General features: G+C 42.7%; 1 protein-coding gene across 1 annotated transcript; it reads left to right on the forward strand.

Moving 5' to 3' along the window:
• The first annotated feature begins 9,712 nt into the window (after positions 1-9,712).
• LOC137937326 (U-box domain-containing protein 52-like) lies at positions 9,713-13,081 on the forward strand. Its single transcript, XM_068782397.1, has 10 exons — positions 9,713-9,887; positions 9,943-10,088; positions 10,204-10,325; positions 10,449-10,675; positions 10,793-10,874; positions 11,023-11,323; positions 11,414-11,515; positions 11,625-12,053; positions 12,161-12,913; positions 12,995-13,081. The coding sequence occupies exons 1-10, from the start codon at positions 9,713-9,715 to the stop codon at positions 13,079-13,081; spliced, it is 2,424 nt and encodes an 807-aa protein (XP_068638498.1).
• Positions 13,082-20,006: the final 6,925 nt, after the last annotated feature.

Below are 20,006 nucleotides of genomic sequence, written 5' to 3' on the forward strand. Positions count from 1 at the left end.
GTCACCCTCTAAAAACAATGTACGTTTTTGCGATTTCGAGTCCAGACTTGCAAACATGGAGGATCAGTTTTCAAGACTGGAGGAGTACGTGAACGACATTGCACATGCACGGTTACCTGTCCCGGAATGGTTCCAAGGATACGATGACGACGTGCACAGTGTAATGGCCGTGATGCGAGCCGAAATCAAGAGGGTCGAAGAAGAGGTCAAGACCATTGCGGGAGAAGTTTGGGCGAGGCTCACCCTATGCGAAAGAGCCCTTGCGAATGGAGGAGGTTCGCAAGGGGGTGAAAAGATCAAGATACCGGAGCCGAAAGCCTTCACTGGAAAACGCGACCCAAAGGTAATAGACAATTTCCTTTGGCAAGTGGAACAATATTTCAATGCTTCAAAGTTAACCAGTGAAGAAGCCAAAGTCAGCACTGCATCTATGTTCCTTGCGGAAGATGCTATACTTTGGTGGAGGAGAAGGACTTCGGGCGAGCAAGGAGATGAAGCACCGGTGGAAACATGGGAGGACTTCAAGAGAGAACTCCGATGCCATTTCTTTCTGGAGGACGTAGACTACCAAGCTCGGAAGGAGCTGCGTGCCCTCAAACAAAAAGGTACGATCCGAGAATACGTCCAAGCTTTCACTTCTCTTATGTTCTGCATTCCTCGTATGTCTGACGAGGATAGGCTCTTTTCCTTTCTGGCCGGGCTAAAGCCTTGGGCTGAGACCGAACTTCGTAGAAGGGAGGTAAAGTCCTTGGCTGTAGCCATAGCCCCGGCTGAAAAGCTGACCGAGTACGAGCGAAAGTTGAAGGACAATGCTACTCGGCCAAACAAGGACAACAACTACAACAGCTAGAAAAAGAAGAAGAAGTCAGAGAAAGAAAAGGAAAGGACCGAACCCAGTGACACCCGCCACACCAACAGCAAGAAGAAGGATGAAAAAGGTAAGTCCTTCAAACGCCCTCTTAAATGTTTCATTTGCGAAGGGGAGCACATGGCAAGAGATTGCCCCAAGAAGAAGTTGTTGAATGCTGCCCAATTCGAGAGCGAAAAAGAGGAACCGCGGATGGGGGTGCTATCCTTGCTCAATGTTGTTCGTTCGAAGGAGCCAAAAGCGAGGGTCAAAGAGGCAAGGCCGAACCGCAATCTTCTCTACTTGGATGTCATCATCAATGGATTCCAAGTTAAGGCCATGGTAGACACATGGGCTACTCACAATTTCGTCTCGGAAGAGGAAGCGAGGCGTCTGAAGCTCAAGGCTACAAGAGATAGCAGCAGAATGAAAGTCGTGAATTCTGCAGCCAGGGAAATCTCAGGGGTAGCCAAGGCCGTGTCTGCCAATGTTGGAGAATGGGGTGGGAAGTTGGACTTCACCATCGTACCCATGGATGACTTCAAGGTCATTCTCGGCATGGACTTCCTCACAACTTGTAAGGCTTTCATTTTACCATCACTAGGTGTAATAGGTATCCTTGATGAGGGAGGGGCTTGTATGATCAATGGTTTCAAAACCAATGTAACCGAAAATATTGAATCAATTAGCGCCCTCCAGCTTAAGCGGGGTCTTAAGCAGGGCTATTCCACCTACTGAGCGGCCTTCTGTGAGGTGAAAGAAGACGTGGCCCAAGTGATTCCCAAGGAGATGACGGGAGTCCTGAACGAGTTCAGGGATGTCATGCCAAAAGAGCTACCCCCTTGTCTGTCACCAAGGAGGGGAGTGGATCACAAGATCGAGCTGGAACCTGGAGTGAAACCGCCCTCAAAAGCCCCTTACCGCATGGCGCCTAAGGAGTTGGAAGAGTTGAGGAAGCAACTAAGCGAGTTGCTTGAAGCGGGGTTCGTTCAGCCATCCAAGGCTCCTTACGGGGCACCGGTCTTATTCCAGCGCAAGAAGGATGGTTCTATGCACGTGTGCATCGACTACAGAGCTTTGAACAAGATCACCATCAAGAACAAGTACCCCATACCATTGATTGCCGATCTATTCGACCAACTCAGAGATGCCCGAGTCTTCACAAAACTTGACTTGAGGAGCGGCTACTATCAAGTCAGAATTGCGGAAGGAGACGAACCGAAGACGGCTTGTGTCACCAGGTACGGATCATACGAATTCCTTGTGATGCCATTCAGTTTAACTAACGCACCAGCCACATTTTGTACGCTTATGAATGAGGTCTTCAAAGCGTCCTTGGACAAGTTCGTAGTGGTGTACTTGGATGATATTATCATCTATAGCCGCACAATGGAAGAGCACTTGCAGCACTTGCGGGAAGTGTTTCGAGTCCTGCGGGAGAACTCCTTGTTCATGAAGAAGGAGAAGTGCTCCTTTGGCCTAAAGGAGGTATCATTCCTTGGCCATTGGATTGGAGGAGGCCGCATTTGGATGGACGAGACCAAGCTGCAAGCCATCCGAGAATGGACCGATCCAACCAAGGTAAGAGAACTTCGTAGTTTTCTTGGTTTGGCTAACTACTATCGCAGGTTCATAAAGAGGTTCTCAGCCTTGGCGGCTCCGTTAGCGGACCTCCTGAAGAAGGCGTAAAAGTGGCACTGGACGGACAAGTGCCAACGTGCTTTCGAGTCACTCAAGCAAGCCATGATGGAGGGACCAGTCCTGCAACTTGCGGATTTCAGCAAAGCATTCGAGGTGCATACGGACGCATCTGACTTCGCAATTGGAGGAGTCTTGGAGCAAGATGGCCATCCCATTGCCTACGAGAGTCGGAAGCTGAACGAGACAAAACAACGGTACACAGTCCAAGAGAGGGAGATGACCGCTGTGGTGCATTGCTTGCGCACCTGGCGCCACTACTTGCTCGGGTCAAGGTTCGTTGTGCAAACAGACAATGTGGCATCAAGCTACTTCCTCACGCAGAAGAAGTTATCCCCTAAGCAAGCAAGATGGCAAGATTTCTTGGCCGAATTCAATTTCGAGATGTTGTATAAGTCGGGAAAGACGAACGCAGTGGCGGACGCCTTAAGCCGGAGGGCAGACCATACAACCCCTATGGAGGCAGGCATAACACTTGGTGATGACTCCAACACTACTTCTCGTTTGCAAGGTGTTGCAGCTATCAGCCAAGTAAGTATCCCTATCCTTGATCGAATTCGAGCTGGCCTACGGACAGACACGCAAGCCTACAATCTTGTGCAGTCAGCAGCACTTGGCGAAACTCGACGGTTTTGGTTGGACGATGGCCTACTCAAAACCAAAGGAGGCAGACTATATGTTCCAAAGCATGACAACCTGCGGAGGGACCTATTGCGGGAGTGCCACGATACCCTTTGGGCTGGCCATCCAGGTCAGAAACGAACCCTAACACTGGTGTCTAGACAGTACTTCTGGCCAGACATGGAGCAGGACGTGGAAGAGTTCGTTCGCACTTGTTTGGTGTGCCAACAAGACAAGGTGGAGCAGAGAAGACCCGGAGGACTTCTGGACCCATTGCCGATACCCGAAAGACCATGGGATTCTGTCTCTATGGACTTCATTTCTGGCCTTCGCAAGATAAATGGCTTAGGTTCGATTCTCGTCGTGGTCGATCGGTTCAGCAAGTACGGGACATTCATTCCAATCAACAACAATTGCACCGCCGAAGAAGCTGCTCGGGCCTTCATGGCCCATGTGGTCAAGCATTGGGGAGTGCCGACCACGATTATCAGTGACCGAGATCCATGGTTCACAGGTAAATTCTGGACTGAATTATTCAAGTTGCTAGGCACAACTTTGAATTTTTCTACGAGCTTCCACCCTCAGACCGATGGACAGATTGAGCGTGTGAATGCTTTGCTGGAGCAATATTTGCGTCTTTTTGTTGATGCAAATCAGAAGAACTGGCCAGAGCTGCTAGATGTGGCCCAGTTCTCTTACAATCTGCAGCAAAGCAAGTCAACCGGACATAGTCCATTTGAACTCGCAACCGGGCGCCAATCATCTGTGCCAATGAGCATCATTCCAGACGTATCTGGAAAGAGCCCAGCGGCACACCAATTTGCCAAACGCTGGAAGGAGAAGCAAGAGATGGCCAGGGTCTTTCTTCACTGTGCAGCACGGACGATGAAGAAGTATGCAGACTTGAAAAGGCTAGCAGTAGAGTTCAAGGTAGGCGACCTTGTCTTGATCAAGATGCGGACAGAACAATTCCGATCTCTACGCACCAAGAACAAGGGTCTCATCAAAAGGTATGAAGGACCTTTTCCTATCACCAAACACATTGGGAAGCTGGCATACCAAGTCCAACTACTAACCAGGCTGAGGATACACAATGTCTTTCATGTGAGCAACCTTAAGCCCTACAACAAATACCCCGACCACCCGGGACGTGTTATTCCTCCCCGACCACCCATTGATGTAACTACAACCTTTGAGCGACACGTAGATTACATCATAGCCGACTGACAGTTGAGCCAAAGGGGGAAACCACGGCTGACCGAGTACCTCATCAAGTGGAGGGGCCTTCCAGAAAGTGAAGCAACATGGCATGAGGCAGCGGAGCTATGGCAATTCGAACCAACAGTGATGGCATACCATGATGGCACGCAGACGAGGTCGTCTGCATTATGGCGGTGGGAGTATGAGACGAGAGGCAACCAGCCGAGTCCAGACGGCAGACCCACATTCCCACCACACTGCTCCAGCACTAGGAAAGGCAATGCGCATACGGTAGAGGAAGCGCGTATGGCAGCCATCCAAGTTTGGGATGTAACGTCGGCAAGCCCAGCACATGCCTTGGCGCAGCGCACACAAGGCTGGGCAAGTCGCACAAGCTAGGCAGGCAAAGCGGGGTTACACACGCCCCAGACTCCAGGCAAGGCGCCCGCGCGCACACAGACTCCAGGCGGGGCGCCCGCGCGCAGGAGTCCAGGAGAGGCGCATGTGCCCAGGACTCCAGGCGCCCGCGCGCAGGAGCCCAGGCGAGGCGCCCACACGCAAGACCCAGGCGGGGCGCCAGAAGAGTCTGGAAGACTCCAGAAGGTGCCAGAAGGCACCAGAAGCGGAAATCTCCAGGTCTGACGGGTTTTCTGGGCCTCTCTAGAAATTTCTAAAGGCTAGGGACAGCTGGCACGATTTTGTGAGTTTCTAGAGCCTTCCAAGGCCAGGGAAGAGGCTTATAAATAGGAGGGACCTCTCCCATTGTAAAACATTCTTGAGCATTCTTTGCATTCATTGCTCTCCAAGTGTATAGAGAGTTTTAGCCTTCAATAGAGTTGAGCTTTTCTCTTCCATCTCTTTGGTCTTTCCATTGTCCCTTTGTTTGGCAACATCGAGTGTGGGAGGTTGGGAAGAAAATCCAAGGCACAAGGAGGCTGACTAGTTCTTGGGAAGAACTAGGCCGCACGGGGTAGATATTCCGCTTGGCTAGACGGACTTAGCCAAAATCTAACCGCGTGACACAGAGGCAGAAATAAGGCAGTCATCGTCCCCGCTTCCGAACAGAGTGGGATAGTGACAAACCACAAAAAAATGTAATCTCGCTAGAAACATAACCTTGACAGAGATACTCAGCAAGCAATCAACAACAACAATGGAGAAAAATCTCACGATGCTGGAAATACGACGAACCAGGAAAATGAAGCAGAGAACCCATGGCTCAGTTCCAACAGGTTATCCAGTGGCTTAATCAAAATAATTTTGGCAAGATTGAAGACGATGCCAGCAGTGAGTATGGAAATTGAACAATAGCAGTAATGATGAACCAGCTCAACACGTTGGGAAATAAACCACCAACAGAGATGCTTGATTGTCGATGAAAAACAAACAGAGGAGAAACTTTTAATTCAGCAACCAACAATCATCTTCTTCCCTGAACAACAAATTGAGCTCTCAGAATCAATCACCGAGAGCAGTAGTAAACAAACAGAGAAGAGGATCCTTCTCATAATAAAACTCCCTCAAATTTTATCAAAATAACAATGCCTTCATGACTCATAATCTAGAAGGTAAAGATAATTTGAATCCTGAAAATCACAACTCTGATACCATTGATTTTTAGGATTCTATAGATGATAACTTTAGGAAAAAAGAAAGAAGGAAGAAAGAAGAAGGCAGAAAAGAAAGAGAGGATATAAATATGGTACACATCCAAATAGAGGATAGGAAATTAAGGTTTTGGACTTAAGCCAAACCCTCCCCCATAAGTCATATTTATAGGTATAAAAAATATCAATATTACAAGTATACCTTCACTATAATAAGAGTGAATAAGAGGCAGAAAACGTAAACCAATTACATCAGTGTCATCCTAATTACATCATATATTCCAACACCCCTCAAACTGGTGCAAACACATCAAATATTCCTAGTTGGGAGTAAGTGGTAGAGAAAGATGACAATATAGTAAAAGTACTGGTACCTTGAATCTTTCTTTGGGACCCATATGGAATGGGTACAAATCGGTCCATAGTACAAGGAGATAGAGAGTAAATTTTCAACTTTACCAATAAGGTGTTTAGAGGTTTAGAAATCAATGATCTAAGGTAAAGAACCGAGACATGAAAAAGAGGACGTTCAAGTAGTAGCAATTGTAACAATAGGGCAATTGAGGGACCATCCATGAATGTTTTGAGTTTCTATATAAAACTATATTCCTACTCTATAAGTGTCATCTTCCCTTTAGGAGGATCTAAGGGCACTTCATTGCTAGTTGTTTTGGTAGAGGTAGAGACTTGATTAGCCTTGAAAAAAATTAGTTTATCTTGTAAATTTCAGCATTTGTCTACCAGGTAGTTATTTAAACCACAAAAAGTGCACTTCCTAATTTGACCAAAATTTCTGGGATTAGAGGTGGAATCACTATCACCTCTTCCTCTTCATTTACCATAGGATCTACCACCTCTTCCTCGACCTCTTCCATAGTTGTTACTCCCCCTTCCTTAGGAGAATATTGTTGAATTTTTTATTTGTTCTGGCTGAGAGGTGGATTCATTGACTGGAATCCTAAGCATGACTGCACACGCATCATTAAAGGAGGGTCTCACAAAAGAGCTGAGTATATGAGATTTTGCAACATCCAAATAGGGCTATAAATTTACAAGGCATATAATAGAGACAAAATCTTCTCTTTGCTTCTCTTGAGTTGCTATGTCAGTTGAATATGGTTGAGCAACTATCTATTCTTGTAGAAGCCCTCTGAATCTAGCAAAGTATTCAAATGTTATTTTCATGCTTTATTTTACTCATCTTCTCAAGAATATCATAACCTTTTGAGGGCAGTTAGGAGTGGAATAAAGTCTAGAACAAGTGTTCCAACTCTCTTGGACTATATCCAAGTGAATAAAGTTGTTAGCAACCGACTCATCAATGTTATTTACCAATTGGCTTATGACCAAAGTGGCATCCTTCAACCACTTTTGATATGAAAGATCGTCTCCACTAAGAGATGGTTAAAATCAAATGTCCAACAAGGTCTCATGTAATTAGGAACATTTTTATTGATTTGGACCATGATGAAAGATTATTTAGTCCTTCGAGTGTAGTGGTGATTCTCAAGGGATCATGTTTACTGAAATTAGCACAGGTAGGGGACTGTTTTGTACTTTTAACCATTATAATAGCCAATAAACTTAAAAAAAACAACAACTAGTGCTCAATAGAATAAACACTAATACAATTTGAACTTAAGAAGGAGAGGAATTAAGCACTTTCAATGAAGTAACACAGTGGCTGAGAAAAACAACAACTTCAACATAAAAAATACTAGATTTCAGTCCTCATCTACACCTCAAAAACCATTTTTTTTTTCTTGGTGAGAAACTTGAAATTTCAATTTGAAGGATATCAAGGGAAGCATAAACATGAATTATTGAGAATTCAAAGCATAAAGGAAGATGATTTAGAAACTTGATTTAAACAAGAGACCTACTCAAATGTTTTTCGGTATAAGCACCTTTTGATGAGTTGATGAGGAGGACCCCTTTGAATCTCTCTAACCTAAGAATCTCTTAAACGTAAGTCAGGTTCTAGCCTGAATACAGCCGTTGTATATACAATATAATATTTTTTTTTTTCGGATAACAAATGTAAGCGAAAGCAGGAGGCACCGTCGACCTTTCTCTTCTTCTCAGCAAACTGGTGCAGACCCTGCAAAAACTTCACGACAGTGCTGGTGGTACTCTACAAGACCCTCAAGTCCACAGACAAGGAATTCCAAGTAATCTTAGTTTCCTTGATAAAGATGAATCTAGCTTCAGAGAGCTCTACCGGTGCATGCCGTGGCTTCTGTTGCCTTTCGACCTTCGCACCTCAAGAAGGATATGTGAAGATTTATCCCATCATTGATGCTGTGGTGGAGTTCAGACTGTAATGTCGTGGAAGAAGATGTTCTTCGCTACGTAGACGATTATGGGGTTGATGCGTTCCCCTTCACTCGTAAAGAGAAGAGAGCAATTGATGGCCATGGACGAGGCGTTGCGCCTTGAAGGGTCGTTGCAGGCTCTTTTGGGGGTCTGCGGAACTCCTCAGACTCCAACCAAGACGAATTTGATAAGAACACCAGCTCAATGCCATGGCCATCGATTCCTTAAGGACAAGACGCTCAAAAACCTGTCTCGAATTTTTATTGTCAACCGAATACCAGCAGTGGTGCTCACTGGACCAGATGCGAAGACCCTCAACACAAACGGCCGCGATCTGATCACCTTTTGCGGCGCTAAAGCCTTCCCGTTCACTGAAGCGAAGCTTACCTAGTCGAAGCTGGACAGAACCAAGGCTTATTTCTGCGACGGATTGACGAAGCCAGGAAGATTCTGGGTCTTCTCCTGCAACAACTGTAATTTTGATCTTCACCCACAATATGTTCCAAGATCTCTCCTTCGTTTTGCGATTCAGAAGTCGTCGGAGATATACCTCCATTTTTATCAGATTATGAGTGTGTTATGCGCAATTGTTGGTTGGAAAATTTAGTTTTGGATTTCAATGCAAGTTAATAATATGAAATTGCCAGAATATATCCGGATTATACAAATGAATTATCTCAGTCTCATTCAGATTTTATATGAAGAGATGTTGCACAGTCATGCACAACTAACTTGGGATAGAGCGAGAAGAGCAAGAGAGAATAACGGGCTCTATTTCCAAAACGGATAGCTTTTGGTTTTACCCAGTCTTTCAAATGAGGCCACAATAAACTTGAGGAGAAAAACGCTGCGATGAATTGTTCATGAAGCATCCATTTATGCGGACAAATGCTCTGACGGAAGAAAAAAGCGCTTGAGAGAAATGCGGGGCAATGGCGAGCGAGAGAGAGAGAGAAGCAAGGAGCCTCTATTTTGGGGGAGATTCAGGAATGACGAGGAGGAAATAAAGGAATAACTAGTTTGGAAAGAGCAGCCATGATTCGCTCTCTCTTTTGCCTTGCCTCTTCTTCCCATCCAAGACCTTCAGATAAAGACAGGTAGGTGGAAAGTTATAGAAAAACAAACAAGAGTTACAGAGGAAAGAGAAGGCAGGAGAGTTGATTCATTTGGTTCAGAAGAATCAGCTCCAGAAGTTTTAAGGGATAAGTTCTTCTCTTTCTTATCTGTAACTCTTAGTTGGAGATCAATTTGAGTATCTTTAAAATAAAAGTTACTTTTTCTCAACAAAAAAAAAAAAAACAAGAAAAAATTCGATTATTGCTGGTTTTGGTTCTGGAATTCCTTCTTTGTAATCTTCAATTGTTTGAATAACCTGTGAACTAGATCCACTGGTAAAGGAAAAAAAAAACAAGGAGAAGGAAAGATGTGGAACAGAGGCAGAGAAGATGGACGCCATCATGGAGCGGTGGCGGTCGCCATTGACAAGGATAAGGGAAGCCAATATGCTCTGAAGTGGACGACGGAGCATCTCGCCAACCGCGGCGACACCGTCATCCTCATCTATGTCAACACCAAATGCCAGTCCATTTCAAATCCGCGTAAATCTCCCTCCCCACCTGTCTGTGTTTCTCTTTCTCTGTTCTCTTCTGCAAGCTTACGTGCATGCATGGATCGCAGTAGGGAACCAAGTCTCAATCTCGGACGTGAACGACACAGTGGCATCGGCCATTCGGCAAGACATGAATTCCCAGACCAAAGAGATGTTTCTTCCCTTCCGCTGCTTCTGCACCCGCAAAGATGTGCTCCCTGCTGCTCGCTGCAATTTCGAATTGATTTTCATTTCTTTCTCGTTGTTTTTACAGAAGAACGAAAATATTGTTTTAGGGTACTAAGTGAGCTCATTTGATCCATCAGATACAATGCAAGGACGTGGTGCTGGAAGATACTGATATCTCCAGGGCACTGATCGATTACATTTCCCACAATGCTATTGAGAATATAGTCGTGGGTGCTTCTGCCCGAAATGCATTTGTGAGGTAATCGTGTTATAGAGGTTGACAGAATCGTTATCGTTCTCTTTTTCCTGTTGAAGAAAACTGTTCGTTCAGCAGATTAGACTAGACTAAATCAGAGAAAATTTGGTTGCCGGAGAACAGGAGATTCAAGGCGACTGATGTTCCGACGAGTGTTTCCAAAGGAGCTCCAGATTTCTGCACTGTTTACGTGGTCTCCAAAGGAAAAATCTCGTCGGTGAGAACGGCAACCAGGCCAGCGCCGGCCATGTCCCCCCTCCGAACTCAGATCCACAACCAACCGAGCAAAAAAACGGAGCAGCCCGAGACACCATCATTCAAGATGTCTATCCCCCAATCTCACCCGGCAAGAGGTTCCATATTCTCCTCCAGTCATTCTTTTTCTTCCACTATTGAAAGAAACACAATAAGCCCTTTCATCAAAGATTACTGAATTCTAATCAACTGTGATTCTGGGCTTCATTCTGCAGCAGCAGCGGCAGCGGCGGCGCCACCTCCAGCACAAATCCACTATGACCTACCCACCGCCCACGAAGAGGTTGACGCGATCAGGTACCCGCCCAGGCATATTTATTTCATATTATATTGTTTATTTTTTTTTGGATCATTGATAACATGAAGCGATTGGTGAGAGAGAAAAAATTGATCAACTATGAAGTTGAATGTTTATAATGGGGAAAACCTTGTGTGGCGGAAGCAGGTCACCCTTCACAAGGGGCACCAGGGGGGCCTCCACCGCCCAATCATACGGAGAACTTAGTCTGCCCGACACGGATGTATCGTTCGGCAGTAGCGGCCGGCCGAGCTCGGAGCGCATGTACCCTTCTTCTCTCTACGACCATGTAGAATCCACCAGGCCTGCAAGGATCTCCAATGCCGATTATGGGATGGATAACCGCAGTTTCGAATCGATTCATGGGCAAAGGGGCATCGATCTCGTGGATCACCACTCTACTTACTCGCACGAGAGTGACAAAACATCCTGGTCATCTCAATCAATGGTCTGTAACTCGAATTTTCCATCTACTGGAGGAGAAAAGAAAGCAAGTATTGTGTTGTCTGATATGGACGTGATTCTGACTCCACTGCAGGACGAATTGGAAGTGGAAATGAGGAGGCTGAGGATGGAACTCAAGCAGACTATGGACTTATACAGTAGCGCCTGCAAGGAAGCAATTTCAGCGAAACAGAAGGTTACAGTTATTTTATATTCTCCGGGTCTATTCCCTTTGGAAGTCAGTCCCGTATATCTTTCCCGAATTTTGAGTTTAATTTGCTACTTTTTTCCTGCAAAAACAATAGGCTCGTGAGCTCCATCGATGGAAAATTGAGGAAGAACAGAGACTGGAGGAGGCCAGAATGGCCGAGGAAGCAGCCTTGGCTATTGCGGAGAAAGAGAAGGCCAAGTGCAAGGTAGCAATGGAAGCGGCTGAAGCAGCTCAGAGAATCGCAGAGCTGGAAGCCCAGAAGAGGATCAATGCAGAGATGAAAGCTCTCAAGGAATCGGAAGAGAAGAAGAAAGCCTTGGACGCATTGGTTAACTATGAAGGGAGATACAGGAGGTACAGCATCGAGGTGATTGAACAGGCAACTGAATTTTTCGCAGAATCTCGTAAAATTGGCGAAGGTGGCTACGGACCCGTGTACAAATGTTTCCTAGATCACACCCCTGTCGCCATTAAAGTCCTACGTCCAGATGCTGCTCAAGGAAGAGCCCAGTTTCAACAGGAGGTGAAGAGCAAAACTATAGCAATTTGCATAGATTGAAATATGACATAATCTGTAACCACAGATGTCGGACTAATATTTCCTCTTATTAACTTATTTGAATATTTCAGGTTGAAGTGCTGAGCAGCATAAGGCACCCCAACATGGTTCTTCTCTTGGGGGCGTGCCCAGAATATGGTTGTTTGGTCTATGAATACATGGCTAATGGGAGCTTGGAAGATCGTCTATTCCGACGAGGGAACTCTCCAGTCCTTTCTTGGCAAGTCAGGTTTCGAATTGCTGCAGAAATAGGAACATCCCTCCTCTTCCTCCACCAGAGCAAGCCTGAGCCACTCGTCCACCGCGACCTCAAACCAGGGAACATCTTACTCGATCGGAACTATGTGAGCAAAATCAGTGACGTTGGACTGGCCAGGCTGGTTCCTCCAAACGTGGCCAACAATGTGACCCAGTACCGGATGACCTCCACAGCTGGGACTTTCTGCTACATTGATCCAGAATACCAGCAGACTGGGATGCTTGGCGTCAAATCAGACGTGTACTCGCTGGGAATCCTACTCCTTCAGCTGATAACAGCCAAGCAACCCATGGGGCTAACCCATCACATGGAGAAGGCTATAGAGAAGGGGATATTCGAGGAAATGCTGGATCCTCTGGTGCCCGACTGGCCCGTGGAAGATTCCTTGAGTCTTGCCAGGATGGCGCTTAAGTGTTCCGAGTTGAGGAGGAAAGACCGCCCTGATCTTGGCAAGACCGTCGTGCCGGAGCTCAACAGATTAAGATCACTTGCAGATGAATATGTGCCTGTTCACTCTGCCTGCGGAGGTCCATCACCAAACCACAGTTTGGTTGCAATCCACCAGGTGAGACTCAGATAGGGAAAATTCAGGATTCAAATAGAGAAAGCTGCGGAATAATTAATGACATGTTGGGTGATTTTGCAGGAAATTATGAGTGAATCTCTGCATTCAGGTTATGAAAGTCGCTCCAGTGCGTCTTCTTTAACTGGAAAGCGTACAAGCATGGCATGAATTGGCCACAAACACAAGGCAACTTCCTACCTCTCTTGCTTCATGTTTCTGGTAATAACATCCAAGATGAAATAATATCCACAAGTCTGATGCTTCCTTTTGGGTGTTTCACAGTGACAAGCATGCAGGAAGTAAGAGATCGAGGCAAGGAACCTGAGACAATTGTTTTCCACATACAGATTTTTTACCACCAACTATCCCGTTAGAACAATCATCATCTGTATTTTTGACAACAAATAAGACAGGAAGCTCTCGAGGAAGAAGCCCAACTGAGATGCTTCTCAGATAGAGAGCTGTGTTTCCCTCAGATCCTAGATTGCATTCATGCAAACTGGTAATGAGTGTGAAAGTATTTTTATAAGCAAATTGTGATTCTACATTTGTAGTCGTATGTAAGTTTTTCGCAGATCCTGCATGACTTGTGATCTAGAAACAGCAACTAACAGAAGAGTATGAATCCAGGAAAATGTTCAGGCTGTGACAAGAAACATCTTTCTCGTGAATCATTGTAACCAGATGAGAATCAAAACCAGTCATAATAATATACACTACTACATGGATAGGCATGCTCACTTGAATCAGTATACCATAAAATCATTTTATCATCTTCCTGTAACTCGAATAAAAGCAGACATGTCAGGTTACTGATTTCATTTCACTAGCCTATGATCAAAATTTGAGAATTAGGCATATATATAAGAGATTAAATTTTACATGAAATCCCAGTAATGAAAACTCTTGCTTCAATCAATGAAACTACACCTGAACCTTTCCAAATCCTTTTCTTGTGTGTTCGAACAATTCATATCTACATTAGTTTTATCTCCATCTTTATCCCATAATTGCACATAGAATAAATTGTGTGTCCAACATGGAGCTGACAGAATTACCAAAGCCTTCAAATGGACAGAATTACCAATCGTGTTTGGAGATGTATCCTGATTAGCTTGGACTACGGCCATCCCCCCTTGGACTCTAAAAGAACCTCTGAGGTAGATCGGAATGTATCCGACATAGTAAGATCAGGTGAAAATCTACTTCAAACCATATTTAAGATTTCTCTCTGGAGACATTTTGAAGTTAGCAGCATAGGAGAGCAAGGAGAGATTTTTCCAGTTTTCTTCCTACCAAGAACCACATCTCTTGAAAACTCGCCTTCCTTTTAAAATAATTTTTCCTTGCAAATTAAACCTAATCGTCTCTTTCCAAATAAGGATTCTGGAACCTCTTCAACCAAAAGTAAGCAGCCTCCACCTCTGTAAATGACCCATAAAGAGAATAGTGCCTAGCAAATCCATTTTTCCAGTGTTAGAGTGGAGTTTGAAACCACTTAAAATCAACACTTTTATTGATGTTAGATGAATTCAAGTTGCCACATTCTTCAGAGCACAAGATGGGCCACATTCTTCAGAGCACAAGATGGGCAATGATTAAACAGTAAAACACCATTTTAGAGCATCAAAGCTGACAAAGTATCATTATCATAGCCAGGTTCCACTCCTTCGGACCGAAACTCGATGAGAAATTGATGAGCTACCACAGGCATCTCTTTTTTACCCAAAACGGAGATTAGTTGGTCAAGTTCAACAGGAGTGAGCATTCCAGCTCCTCTTACTTGTGGTTCCCACTGCCGAATTATCTGTGTCAGTAGTCCAACAGACGAGGTAACAGCCAGTGATAATTACTTCCAGTCAATAAAAATTACAAATTTCTAAACCAGACTGTAAAGTTCAAGTGATAAATTTCTACGAACATCTAGCGGTTAATACGATTAATTACTGAACAAAAATCCATTAAGATTTTCCTGTTCGTCCGTCGTTCCATTTTCTGGGTTTATAAATCCAGCAGCAGAGTTCATGGAAGAATGCCCTGTTTATAGAGAATGCAATAGCTAGAAGGAAAATGGTGTAGAAACTGAAAAGTAAAGTGGAGCAGAAATTGGCAGAGTAATGAATCGCCATTAATTAGACATCAAAATTTGGCATATGTGGAAAGAAAAAAGAAAAGCAGAGGTCGAGCAAAATGCTAGAGCAGCAGAAAGAAAGAAAACGTAAGACGAACCAACCTCTGGAACTGAAACCCATTCAGACGAGTCGGTTGGTTTAAGAAACAGCCGCCAATTCCTCTGTTTAAAGCCGGTAAAAAATGGGGGAGCTTAACTCAAACACTGACGACAAAACGGGGCGACCCCTCAGCACAACACGAGAAAAACATAAAAAACAAGAGAATCTCTAGACCCTTATAGTACACTTAATTACAATATAATCCTTAAATCCTAAATTAGGTAAAACAACCATTATTACTACACGAGTAAGTTAATTTAATGTATAATTAAAATATATTAATATATTTATTAATTAAATTAGATATTTTATTGTGTATTAATATGATAATTATGTGAGCCAATGAAATACGTATATGATTAATTGCAAGTAATAAATAAATAACGTTATAAATAACAAAAACGAAAGTAATATGTTTAGTTATTCATTTATTAATAACATATGATATACTTTAACCTAAAAATGAACGATTTAAGAGGAAAAAATTGATCTAATCATAACTTTAACACACTATATATTTTTACATAATATTAATTAATAATAAATTTCCTTTTAAGTTGTATATTAAATTTGAAACCATTCATTTTATTAAATAAAAAATAGGTTAACTAAACCAAAATAATTGATCAAATGCTTGATTAAACAATATCTTAATTACCTATATTAAATAACTAATATAATAGAATAATTAAAAAATAAATATAATGAGTAAATAAAGAATTATTTTATTAAAAACATAATGTGGCTTTTTTACTTAGTATTTGTTAATAATATATTTCCACAAAATTGAAAATAATGAATTGATCAAATGCAAATTGTAACTATATTTTATTTACCAGACTTAAATATCTAGTTTAATATAGTAATAAAATTTAATAAAAATAATATATAAATAAATATACAACTTTATTAATAACGTAAGAAAGATTATTTTAATAACTAGTTCGTGATTAATTAAAATCATCAAATTACAAGTTTAGTACATAAGAACAACACATGTTCAAAAACAATAAAGATATAATCATCAGTTATCATTCCACGCAAGTCGCTATGTCATCTCAAAATTGTACGGCTCTTGTGGATTCTAATACACCCTGCCTCCGAAAGCTTGTTGATTGTGTATCCTCTTCCACAAGACCATCGCTATCAACGCTGTTTGTATCATCCGTTCCACTTAATTGGACCCCATCACCTCCTCCACCGAACTCGTCATCTGAATCATCATCTTCCAAATCAAATATATCATTGTGATCCTCTCCCAAAACGTGGTACACCTCTATTACAATGGCATAAATAGTATCTTCCTATGACGACAATAATACATGCCATATAATATATTAACACAGCAAGCATATAAAATAAAAACCTTAACCATACTGATAAGTCTTGAAACGTTATAATTCAAACATCGTCTTTAATATATAACAATCTTCCCAAAAAAGATATTGTACTTAAAACACATTACAAATATTTGTTTGTACAATATTTAAAACCCGCTCTTCCACTATCATTTTTGCAAACATGGCCTTCTTACTTGGCGTATCCAACCATTCAGGAGCGCCTTACTTCAGGGCATTTGATAGGTCCGGGATTTCCCTTAGGGCATTGACACAATCTGCTTCGACATCATGCTCGTTATACTTCATAATACTATTCATTGCTTCAACGATTCGGCTAACTGCATCAATTAAAACCCTAAACCCTAGACCCCAGACCCCCTAAACCTCCTAAATCATATACCCTAAACCCTAATTCCAGAACTTAAACAAAAAACCCTAGATCTTAAAAACACCAAAAGAACCAAACCCTAAACCCTATCACCCAATAAACCTTAACTGGAAAAAATTGAAAAAAATAAAAACTAAACCCTAATTCCAGAACCTAAACCGTAAAAATACCATAAATCCTTAACCCTAATTCCAGAACCTAAACCGTAAAAATACCATAAATCCTTAACCCTAAATACTTAACCCCTAAATACAGAGCACCAAACCCTATAAACGCTAAACCCTAACCCTAATAAAAAATTTAGACCCTAAACCGTAACACTAAATCCCATAATTATGCACAAATAACCTCAAATTAGGCACTGAAACTAAAATTAAATCAAATACAACACTCATTTAATTAGAAAAAAAATTAGGGTTTAGTCATACCTTCTGAAATTTGGGGAAAATCGAAGCCGACGGCTGAAATCAAATCCGAATGGGGAAATCGATGCCGAATCGAAGTAGAAATTAAGAAATTGAAGCCCAAATGTCAAAATCGAAGAAAATCGAAACTGAAATAGAGGAAATCGAACGAAATCGGAAGGTATTTTGGGGGAAAAGAGAATAGCGAGAGGGAGAAGGGAGTGAGATGCCAAAAGGGAGAAGAGAGGGAGAAGAGAGAGAGAGAAGAGAGGGAGGCTGAGAGGGAGGCTGAGAGGGAGGCTGAGAGGGATAAGAGAGAGAGAGAGAGAAGAGAGTGGGAGGTTCAAAGGGAGAGTGAGTCCGAGATGGAGAGAAGGACGCCGAAAGGACCTTCGGAGCAAGAGATGGAGGCCGTAGAGAGGGAGACCGAAGAGGGACGGTGGAGACGAGAAAGGGAGCAGAGAGCTCAGGGTTTTGGGAGACGAGAGAGGGGGTGTGGGAACGGAATGAGTAGACTACGTGAGAGGGTGTGCAACAGAGAGAGGGGCGCGATCGTTTCATGTGCATGAATGGCAAATTTGGGCGGAAAGCACATTCCGTCGTTTACGCTTTGGACATGATTTTGGAAGTCATGTTAGTCATGTACATGACTTGAAGTCCGGCTCTCCACTAACGACCTCAGAAGAAGAACTGAATAATGCGGTTGAAGTTCATCTCTTGAGTCAAGTTGACCCCCCCTAAATTCATTCGAAGAATCACAATTCTCAAGAACCAATCCCACATTTAAGGATTTGATCAGGATTACCAACTCAGTTGCCCCCAAAAGAATGTTTTTATTTTTTAAGAGTCGTATTGAAGCATTTTTTTTAAATAAATTCCATGACTACTCTCTCTTATTTATAAAATGATTTTATTATGTGTTTAAAATTTTCAAGCAGCCACATTGTTACATAAAATAACTTAGGTAAACATAAAAAATGTAATAAAACCAAAGTAGGTTCAAATAGGAGGGTAGGGGTGGCATCGAACCGAGTTGGTTCACCAGCGGCTCAAGCTCGGTTCGGTTTCGGTTTGGTTCGATTTGATTTATCTGGATGTCGAACCGAGTTCGAGATCCAGATAAGGCTCGTTTAAGTTAATGAGTCGAGTTTGACTGAACCATGGTTCGGTTCGAAAGCTCGCGAGCTAGCTTGTTAACTCAACGAGTGGCCCAGGATTCGGGGAGGCAGGAAGCGGGTAGGGGTGGCATCGAACCGAGCCTATTTTCAAGTAGCTCGAGCTCGGCTTGGTTTTGACTTGGTTTGGCTCGACTAAACCCAATCTCGAATTGAATTCAAGATCGGGTTTTTGACTCGTTTAAGTAAACTAGCCGAACCCGATGAGGCTCGGTTCTCACGAACCGGCTCGTTTATTTAAACCAGGGTAAAGATATGGGACGGGACTGAAAGAGAAACCTCTCCAGTCGGGACCGAAGGAGGAAAGGCGAAAGCTCCTTCCCCTTCCCCTTCTCCGTGAACGATCCCCCTTCTCCAACTCGCGAACGCCGAAACAAGGGCCGAGAGGCTAGAGCCAGTGGGATGATCGTGTGTGCCTTCTCCAGTTACAAGTACTTTCCCCTCTTCTCCCTTGTTGTGTTTCTTTTTCTTTCTTCCTGTAATGGCCTACTGGAGCATCCTCTTTTATTTCATAAATGATGTATGAAGTTCTACTTGGGAGCTTGTTTTGGCTACGTCAAACCAAATCCGAGATGGTAAGGAGGAAGCCCTATATTCGCTTTTGTTCCTATTTTTCCATCCCAAGAAAGCATATTCACTTTTGTTCCCGTTTTTCCACCCCGAGAAAGTATCACTGATTGACCTTCATTTTTCTGATCTCTTCTTTGCCCTCAAGCTACAACCTTCTCTTAGATTATTTGATTTTCATGTTGTATTTCAAGTGGCACAAAAAAAAAAATCTTGTTCCCTTTTTTTTGTTAGGTTTTTTAATTTCTGTAAGTTATGATTTACACTTATTTAATTTTTTTTAATTGTGATACAAATGTCTTGTTCATTGCATGAGTTTATTGTTCCAAACATGACCAAGGAGATACAAAGAAAAGTGAGAAGTAATGCTGAGCTTTAGATTTTATGATGAAGGTACCTCTCTCTAAATACTGCAATAGAGTATAACAAACATGCATACTCAAAATTTAAGTCATATAGGAAAATAAGACTTGATGGGTTTTTCAAGCCAGCAATAAACTAGCTTTACCCCATCCTAATGTAAGAAGGTGTTTAAGACATAGATGTAACTGGATTATATTTTTTTGTTTGGTTGATTTTAAATTTGATATCAATATTACATTTAAATTTTTGTGTTTGATTATTGAATAAAGTTTATTCATACTATTATGTTGTGCTTATGAAAAAATTTATGCAGAGTGTATAGACAATTTTATATAGGATTTATGTATAAGAGGTCATGCCCAATTTTAGTAGGTATGAACTCGAACTCGGTTAAAATTCTTGGGCTCGAACTCGATTACAGTTTTAGGCTTGAAGATAGGCTCGGCTCAAACTCGAGTTCTGAATATTTAAATCAAGCCTAACTCGAACATATGCAGGTTAGAGCTCGACTTGACTAGATGCCACCCCTACTCTTATCTACTTATTGCAGTCATTTATTATGTAGACTTTAGCAACAAATCAATGTGGATTATTAGTGAACAGGCCTACCTCTCCCATGGCACAT

This window comes from Aristolochia californica, unplaced genomic scaffold, assembly GCF_029961685.1.
Source record: "Aristolochia californica isolate CCGP_79_NKW_82.1479 unplaced genomic scaffold, dmAriCali1.0.hap1 SCAF_7, whole genome shotgun sequence".
Taxonomy (NCBI): Eukaryota; Viridiplantae; Streptophyta; class Magnoliopsida; order Piperales; family Aristolochiaceae; genus Aristolochia; species Aristolochia californica.

Bases quoted from the DNA above. Each gene is read 5' to 3' on its own strand.
- LOC137937326 (XM_068782397.1), top strand. From the start codon at position 9,713: ATGTGGAACAGAGGCAGAGAAGATGGACGCCATCATGGAGCGGTGGCG. The intron at 10,326-10,448 runs GTAATCGTGTTA...GGAGAACAGGAG, and splicing joins GCCCGAAATGCATTTGTGAG to ATTCAAGGCGACTGATGTTC. The intron at 10,676-10,792 runs GTTCCATATTCT...TTCATTCTGCAG, and splicing joins CCAATCTCACCCGGCAAGAG to CAGCAGCGGCAGCGGCGGCG.